Source organism: Anarrhichthys ocellatus, unplaced genomic scaffold (genome assembly GCF_004355925.1).
Source record: "Anarrhichthys ocellatus isolate YVR2014 unplaced genomic scaffold, GSC_Weel_1.0 scaffold14, whole genome shotgun sequence".
NCBI lineage: Eukaryota > Metazoa > Chordata > Actinopteri > Perciformes > Anarhichadidae > Anarrhichthys > Anarrhichthys ocellatus.
This window is the reverse complement of record NW_022280044.1, coordinates 3,144,923-3,154,266: the sequence shown is the minus strand read 5'-3', so window position 1 is coordinate 3,154,266 and position 9,344 is coordinate 3,144,923. Positions and strand designations below refer to the sequence as shown.

General features: G+C 40.5%; 1 protein-coding gene across 1 annotated transcript; it reads left to right on the top strand.

Annotated features, from left to right (window-relative positions):
* The first annotated feature begins 1,799 nt into the window (after positions 1–1,799).
* gpnmb (glycoprotein (transmembrane) nmb) lies at positions 1,800–9,328 on the top strand. Its single transcript, XM_031854180.1, has 12 exons — positions 1,800–2,040; positions 3,451–3,606; positions 3,687–3,827; positions 4,561–4,734; positions 4,832–4,993; positions 5,122–5,445; positions 6,057–6,119; positions 6,271–6,486; positions 7,388–7,493; positions 7,949–8,169; positions 8,284–8,374; positions 8,537–9,328. Exons 1-12 carry the CDS (start codon positions 1,971–1,973, stop codon positions 8,685–8,687), a joined length of 1,875 nt encoding a protein of 624 aa, XP_031710040.1. The 5' UTR covers positions 1,800–1,970; the 3' UTR covers positions 8,688–9,328.
* The last annotated feature ends 16 nt before the right edge of the window (positions 9,329–9,344 follow it).

Genomic DNA, 9,344 nt, shown 5'->3' with positions numbered 1-9,344 from the left:
GTGTGTGTGTGTGTGTGTGTGTGTGCGTGTGTGTGTGTGTGTGTGTGTGTGTTAGGGAGGAGTCCCACCAACCTCCAGCTTTCCTGTTGTTAGAAGCTTCGGAGAGGTGCTGCCCCCTACTGGGGTATAAACAGTACTGATGTCCACTAACAGTTTTTCTACATTTCATCTTCATTTGACAGAAATAAATAATGTTCATTCAGAGTCCATTTATTAGATTGCTTCCGGAGCTATCAGTCACATCTCGTGGCCTTCATTGGTGGATTTGCTCATGGAGATGGATTGAACGAATCCAGCTCAACATATGATGTTTTGTGTCATGACATTCATTTATGTTTCCCAACATCGTGGATGAAAACACGTGATCACTCATGAAAACTATTAGTGAGTTGTGTGTTTTGTTACCTGACTGACTTTATCAGCGCTTAAGGAAAAACTCTCAAGCCACTGAAATAACAGCAACATTTATCAGACCTTAAGATCGCAAAGTAGTTTACATCTTTGATTTCCACACAGCTGGACTTTCATTTAAACAAGTTATCATCTGTAATCATATTATATATTTGATTGACAGTGTATCTTTTTCTTAATTAATATGAAAGTCGTGGATGAATTTCAGACATTATCTTTTTTAAATTCTCATTTAATGTATTCTCTGTATATTTAGTCGTTATTGCTGTTTCAAAGTCCGAAGGTCTCCCCTTTCCGCTCTTTTGTTTCTTGGAATTAAAAGCCTGTTGTAAATCAGTAACAGATAAATGCTTTTATCTCCCAAATATCGTGGCTATTCACAATGCAATTTCCAATTTGTATCTCTGTGTGTCGTAAGATTGATGGAAACATTTGTTCTTTGACTTTTGAACAGAAATGTAAATGTGTAAGATGTCACTTTGTTGTTTTGGGAGCCCTTTGTTGCAGTTTCCAAACTCTCCTTGTGATAGCAGCAGACCCGCTGGAGTAATGACGTTAATCACATGTTGGACTGTGTTGAAAAACGAAAAGGCAATATCATGTCTCTCTTCTGCTTTTGGGGATGCAGCTGTGGCGCAATAACCCGCTCGGCCCTCACATCTCACGCATCCGTGTGCGGGCGCGTTTCATCGTGACTCAGCGCGATGAAACAAATGTATAAAATAATGCAGTCATGTACTCAGCTGTCACACGCGGACATTCAAGTTTATCAGGCGTTCAGAAAAATAAATCTCAACCGAAATATATCCATATAATGTAATTATGTAATTATATCAGCCTCCCTTTAATAGGTAACGATTCGACAGATTTAGGCACGTTGTGTCCCATGTTTGTCCCTTTTATTTATCATATTTCTCCAGTCAGGCAAGGGTCAAAATATGGGACATTTTCTTAAAAATGTTGACTAAATGTATTTGGTATGAAATGTTTTTTTCGTGTATGCAATGAAACAATGTTGTTAGTCCAGCAAGTTTCACAATCAAATCCTGCATGAAGGTAAAGATAAGTTAAATAAAAGTGTGACTGCGCCAGTAACTTTTTTATAAGAGACATTATACAAACATTATCACATTTTATCAAAATAAGCAAACAATAAATCATTGGCATTGACGATAACTTTAGATTACTGAATAAATAAGCGTTCCTTCGAATCAAAAGCCTTGATCATTTTTTATCAGGGCAAAGGGAGAGGGGACGTGCGCAAACAGTGTGTCCGCGCGCATCTCGTCGCTCATGAGTTTCCTGAGTCCAGCAGACTAATAAGGGATGAGATGCGTCCTGTTAAGAAATATCACATGTGTTTGCACACAGCGGCCACCAGATTGAATTATTAAACATCAGGACAAGCAGGGGGAAGTACTGAGAGAGCTGGACGAGCAGAGAGAGGGACAAGCTCTCTTTGTCGTTGAACACATTAATAGTATTCGATTTTTTTTTATGTGAATAGGCAATTTTATTATAATATATTGAGAACCAATTTTGCCTGCTGAACATTGGAAATGGAAGCCCTGCGATACGTTTTTCTCCTGGTTTGTGCCTGCTTTATTTATCAAGCTGAAGGACGCAAAAGTAAGTAGTGCTTCTTTAAAGTTATCCAGCTGAACTGAAGTTATGATATCGTATTTTGAACAATAAGTCGGACGAGATCTGATATATAAATATTCACTGCATTATACATTTACTACATGTCCTATCATATAACATTCAGACTGAAATCACAGATATGATTTAATCTTATGGGCCTTGTCTTAAAAGTCTGATGTCGTAGTAGTTATTAGGTGTGAAACAGGCTTTTGATTTTCGATGTTTGTCTCACAGTTTCTGTTTTTATACCTGTTCGGTCACCCGCTCCCTGCACTCAGAGTCCCATGAGCTTAATTAAGGCGTGACACTAGCTCACGGTCTCCGGTCAGAAAACTATAATCTACACAAGAGAAAATCCATACAAATATCTCTATAAAATCATACTTATCTTAAAGGCCTATCAATACTGTCCAGCTGGTGTCACGATTCCAACGGGAAAAATTAAGAATCAACCAGTTCAGCAACACATTTCTATTACACATTATCAACGTGAAAATAACAGAGTTGTTTTCATTATTACAATTAAATATGTAGTTTAAATTGTCCATGTTTTGCATATATGTCTGATGTTCCGACAAATATCTGGATTGTTTTCCTTTAATCAAATCACATAGATGGAATTTGTTGTTTCCAACTGCCATCCGGTAAAATATGTCATCCACTCTCAAATCTAAACTAAGACAGAAGCCATGAAACAAAGGTACGGATTCAGAGAACAATATAACTGATAAATAAAAGACATTTGGTAGAATCAGTTATATTTTCCTCAAGAGAAGACCAGGTATTATTATCTGGTGTCAAAATCGTGATCATCTCCCTTTCTTATAGAACAGCTGGTGTTAAAAGGTTGTTCCAATTTTCCACACTTTTTCTGTTTTAAGTGTTTGGCATCTCAAGTGTTGAATTTCTAACTAAAATATTTCATTTAAAACTAACATCTAGAGAAAACCTGATCTCATGATATAGTTTCAAAAGGATCCACACATAATACTCTTTCCATTCAAGGACTCCAAAATCAGATGATTTCATTTCAAATGGGTTTTAATAGATTAGGTATTCATTATTTTCTACACCGCATGTCAGGTGACACAGATGGAATAAAAGAAAAGAGTCCTTCATTCAAAGCCGAGACATATACAATGCTTGCAGAAAACTGTTTTGAGCTGCTTTTCAAGTTTGCAAGATACACTTAATTAGAAATTATAATTTATTATAATAATGAAGACTTTTTCTGGAACTTTCTTTAGAAGAAAGATAAAGAAAAACTCCAGACTATGATTTTAAAGTTTCTCTAAGGGATAGACAATCCAGCAAGTTTTCCCTCAGTGATCCTCACAGCATATTTTAAGGGACCTGGGATTCTTAAAATGTGCTTTGCTCTCTCTCTCTCTCCAGCATACAGGGACATGTTCCCCCACAAGCATATGAATGCAGGGAAGTCACCATTTCCGATTCCACCAATCCCTGGCTGGGATCCAGACACCAACCCATGGGATGACTACCTCTACCCTCCACTAAACCCAAAGCCAAAAGAACTCATGCACCACAAAGGTGAGTAACGTCACCTTTGTCCTCTGGATTCATCCTGTTATGTTTTGAATTTTTCACATGAAATGCCAATTTTTCTGCAGGTAAACCAAAGGTTCATCTGACCAGCGATGGCCCAGCTCTCAATGGCTCTTGCATCTCCTTCACCGCGAAGCTGGACTACCCTCCATGCCAGAAAGAAAATGCCAACGGGGACATTGTTTGGGATGAGCACTGTGAGGACGGTACGGACCTCGAGGCCTCAGGTGCTGCCAAAAAGCAAGGCCAGGCCACGCCCTCCAACACATTACATCATGGTCCACTACAAAACACCACTACATCATATATGAGACAGCAATAATAAAAAAAATTGGGTCAACAAACTGTAAACAGAACAGACATATAATCAATTTATAAAGTTGATATGGTGAAGATGCGTATGCTTTTACACATCCAGCAGACAAAGAGCAACATTAGCATTCATTTGGAGTTGTGCTTCTGTCCACCTGGTGAATGCAAGTTCAATATTCACTCTCCTTTTACCTCGGTTTTTGGTCACCACCAACTCCTGAGTGAAAAACCCTGCTCTTCAGTAGTTAAATGCTCTACTATGTTCACCAGCTAGCCATTGAATTGAGTCTATCTACTCTATCTGTTTGGTCGAGTGGATTTATTTTTATTTTTTTGAAAACAACTGCCTGCTCCTGCTAGAAACAAGGATGGTGAAACCGAACCAAAACAATTAAGTTGCAGGCTGTAAAACCAAAACAATGAAGGCTGAAAGAGGCTAAAATGGTCCATAAAGCTGAGAGGAGCTGCAAAACTGGGAGATGATTATCTATGGGATTTGTCACTGCACGCAACCCGTTTTACATAACAAGTAGTCATTTGACCTATTGTTGATATAAAAATATAAATGCAGAGACATTTTTTTTAGTTTTTAAATAACACAACCTCCCTCTCTTCTCTTCTGAGCAGCCAATGGACAAGTGCGTTCTGGCTACGTGTACAACTGGACTTCCTGGTTGGACGACTATGGCTTTGGAAAGTGTACAGACGTGAAAAAATGCAATGTGTTCCCCGATGGGAAGCCCTTCCCTCAGAGCAACGACTGGAGCCGCAAGAGCTACGTTTACGTGTGGCACGCAATGGGTGAGACACGCAGGTTTTAAGATTCGCACACCTGCACGCGCAAAAAACAAAATGAGTAACTGTTTAACCCTCAATCCGTCTTCTCTGTTTGTCCCAGGCCAGTACTTCGAGACATGCGACGGTTCCTCCTCCAGTTTGACCATCAACACCACCAACATCCCTCTGGGTGCAGAGGTCATGGAGATCATGGTCTACAGGAAGCGTGAGCGCAGGACGTACAGCCCCCTGACCACTGACAACATCGTCTTCTACGTCACAGGTGGAGACAAACTCAAACATGCGGCTCATGCAACTTTCAACATGTTTCAGCCAAACAGACAGATACAAACACAAGGAGAAACCTTGAGAATTCATTATTTATTACTCCCCCTACACACTCTCTCTTAGATAAGATCCCACTTGCAGTTGACATCTCCCAGAAGGCTGCGGTTAACCAGTCTGAGAATGTTTTCTTTCGTGGCGAGGACGTGGTCTTCAAAGTCCAGCTCCATGACCCCAGCGGCTACCTCAAAACCGCAGCCGCCATTGACTACATCTGGGACTTCAGCGATGGCAACCAGCTGGTGACACACTGCGACGTGACCACACACGCCTACAGCGTGCTGGGGAGCATGAGTGTGAAGCTGGTAGTAGAGGCAGCGTTCCCTGTAGAGTGTCCGCCCACCTCTGCCACCCCAACTCACAGGAGCTCCACGTCATCACCTCCCACAGGTACTGGGCACAGACACTTAGATATGACCCAAGGTGAACATAAACAATTTTAAGCAATTAAGTTAGTCTGGAGGTGCTTCATTCATTCACATATTCATGTAGTCACACTGGAACGAACATACCGTGCAAGCAATAATGGACAGTAATATAAAACAGATTTATGTCTTGATTATGGTCTACTAGGTAAAGATGATCAGTTTACATAAATTACTAAAACCCTGTTTTCTCACATACTGCTACATAGCAATTCAGATAGTTTTGTTTTTTGAGATCTTTAACGATTATTCAGGGGTTGTTTCTTGCAGCATTGCTTTTGATAACACAAGCTACTGTTGCATTTTTTTAATGTAATTTTCAATGCCTTTGGAGGTGCAATATACGATTGTCAGAGCATTAATATAGCAGACAACAACTATTTGCTATGTAAAGATGAAGTGGAGTAATGTCAACCTGAGCAAAGAGTGAATGAACCAAAACTATCAGCATGGTCCATACCACAAGAGGTAAGTAAGACAAGGCAAAGCAAGAAGCAACTCTCCCTGCAGAGCCCGTTGAAGTGTTACCTCACAAACCCAGATGTGTCATAAATGTTTTCCTGTCTTTTGCTCCAGAGGCTCCCTCTCCTCCACCTCCTGGTACTCATGCTGGGACTGTCAAGATGGAGACAACCCAGGGTGAGCTCCATAGCTAATATTTGTTTGTGTGTGTATAAGAGAGAAAGAGAGCGACTGGGGAAGTGTGTGTGTCCGAGCAGGAGCCCATTCAATATTAATGAAGACCAAATAACCAGTGAGTCTATATCTTGTCCCTTTTTTCCTGTTTCAGTGCCACCCAGCACCAGCCAGCCCCTTCCCTCCTCCTCCTCTCCTACTGCCATGACAACAGGCCTGCCCACCACGGAGACCCTCTCCCCTACTGTTGCCAATGCGACCCCGGAGTCGAACCCCACAACCCTGGCCTGGCTCCGCACCAGGAACCTCAACAGCAACGGATGCTACCGATACGTCTATGGGGCCTTCACGGGCAACATCACCATTATCGGTCGGTGTTAGACTGCACTTTCAAAGCAGTGCGAGTGGCTGTGTGTCACAGCGTCTTTTATGAAAGTAACACCAGATGACGCCAAAGTCAGACAATTTCAAATTGAACACATAGTGGCTTTAAAATATAATTGGAAAAAAATGGTGGATTATTATGGTATTATGATCCTTTTGAAAGGAAATTATAGATCAGTTTACTGTTTACAGTTTAAGGATCTAGTGATTCCTCTAGTCCTTAGTTCAACATTTCTATTTGGCAATTGTTAGATTGGTTTATGACCAAATAACTGCAAAAATGATAAACAAAGATGATAAACATGGTTAAAATGATCAAACATGGTTAAGTTGATCCAGCCTCACTGAGCTGCTAGCATGGCTGTGGACTCTTAGTCTTGTTCTTTTCAGGATGACACAAAACCAATTCAGGGGGATACAATATTATTGTTTTCACAGAGTCAAATACCAAAAGTCAAATGCAACTCTCATTCCTTCTTTTCATTGTAATTTTAAACAAGTAGACACCATAGAGAGTAAACAAGTGACTGTGTTGTCCAGCCCCACTGAGCAGAACAGAGCTCCAGTCTCCCAGTCAGCACGGCAAATAGCCAGTCACTGGTAAAACTGGTCTTTTGTGTCCTGGGTTTAATTCTGTAGTGATTTATGCTCAAATCTAATAAAAATAAAAAATGTATATTCACATTTGAATGCGATGGAAGGATTGTAGTTTCATATCAAAAGTGTTACTCATTTATAAATGTATCTACTTGTGGAGTCGAACACACGAGCACACACACACACACACACACTCCACTAAAAGACACTGAGCTTCATCATTTAATGTTACAAGAAGATGATCACACATCAAAAACCTGTAAAAACCTGTATAAATCTGTTCTCTGCAGAGCCCAACCACGCACTGACCAGCCAGTCAAACAGTCGCATTGTGGATGTGTCGGCTGCCAGAGTGACCAACACTGACATAAGCTTCCTGGTGAAATGTCTGGGCAAGTGAGTATACATTTATTGCTTTATTGAATTAAAATTAATGTTTAAAAGTCTAAGTTCATATTAGTTTTTCTCTTGACTGCTATTGGGTGAAATCCAAAATTGTGTCCCTTTGTCTCTCAGTAATTGCAAATAAAATGTATTTTAAATATTTATAGCTCATGAAAATAAATCAATACAAGACAGAATTAAATGACTTGCAGTTACATTGGACTTCAGTGATATTCAGATCATTTGAATTATATTGTCGTGATACAAAATCACAGTTAACAATTCCCACAATCACGATAAGTAAACTAGGGAATTAGAGATTTACGTTACTTGTTCTATGCAACAGAGGTTATAGTCATTTTCTGCTATGGCATATTACAATTATTCTTAAAAGAAAAAGGTTTTAGAAAAAGAAAAGGATTGGTGGTTTTATTCAACCCTTCATCTTTCCATCCCCTCATCCTCAGCATCCCCACTTCAGCCTGCACCATCGTGTCAGACCCCACCTGTACTCAGGTGCACAGCATTATGTGCGATGACGTGCCGCCATCGTCAGAGTGTGAAGTGCATCTCAGGCGAACTTTTCCTGAGCCTGGCACCTACTGCGTCAACATCACCCTGGAGGACTCCGGGAGCCTGACCCTGACCAGCACCACCGTCACCATCGCCAAGTCCCAGGATACACCTGGTCGGTTACACAAAGACATTTATTTTGATATCCTGCGCAAGCTTTAACAAGCAGCTTTGTAGATGCTGGACGGATTGATGTTCTCTGTCTCACTGCTGTTCTCTGTCCCTGTAGTGTCCAAGACTTCACACACTGCAGAGGTGGTGCTCTCTTCGACCGCTGTGCTGGTGGCCGTCTTTGCATTCGTTGGCTATTTGGTCTGCAAGTAGGTAGTCCTGTACAACTGACTAGTCTTAGAAGTTTCTCCTTATACACACAAACACACACACACAATGTCTTAGTGCCATTTCTTGCCGTGTCATTTTTCCCAACAAACACTCTCTCTTCCATCCTCTCATCCCTTACTTCGCTCCTCCCTCTCTCCCAGGCGTTACAAGGTGTACCGTCCCATTCGTAGGTCACTGTTGGACGCCAGCGGCCATGCTGGGGTCAGAGGACGCATGGTCCGTTTGAGGGAGGCACTCTTCCCCTCCAGCGAGGAGAGCCATCACCTGCTGACTGAGAGACTCCCTGTGTAGGCTCTATAGCTCCAGCTCCTTGTTCTGCATAGTTATTGAATGAGGTATTTGCTAGGAGATGAATTCCGCTCAAATCATGGCTGTTTTCTGATAAAAAAATAATTGCTTTATTGCAAATTTTGTGCCATGTGTTGCTTTACAGTACAGTTTATCGAGATGCTAATCAACAGTTTAGTATGAAATCTGTGAGATGGTTCTTCAATATAAAGTGTATACTAGTGACATTGCATGCTCTTCCTCTTGAATTAATTGATAGAATTTTAAAACGACAGAAAAACTAATTCAAGAAATGTACTGAAAACTTGAGCTGAGGACTAATAAAAAAAAATAAAATAAATTAAAAAAAGATTGTGAACTAACCACTCATCTCTTTTGAAGATGGTCACAAATTCTTTTCTGTTTTACCATTCACTTCAATGACTTTAAGTCACGGCTAAAGCTGAAAAATGTATTATGGATGGTAATCAAATAGCTCCATGAACAGCTCAGAAAACCACAAATAAAATGTGGACATTTTGTGGTCTCGTTACATTTAAATACCGGTGCCATTTTAGGGTCAGTTTGATCCCTTTGCATGGCACACACTTAATATATTATTCCTGTATAGTGCAAATATGTTGCTCGTCTTGCATATTCCCTGCAAAAAAAAAAAAAAAA

What these genes read in the sequence shown, in the direction of transcription:
- gpnmb (XM_031854180.1), top strand. Translation starts at nt 1,971, where the DNA reads ATGGAAGCCCTGCGATACGTTTTTCTCCTGGTTTGTGCCTGCTTTATT. An exon ending in TTACGTGTGGCACGCAATGG is followed by an intron (nt 4,735 to 4,831) that starts GTGAGACACGCA and finishes TGTTTGTCCCAG; the next exon opens with GCCAGTACTTCGAGACATGC. An exon ending in CATCGTCTTCTACGTCACAG is followed by an intron (nt 4,994 to 5,121) that starts GTGGAGACAAAC and finishes ACTCTCTCTTAG; the next exon opens with ATAAGATCCCACTTGCAGTT.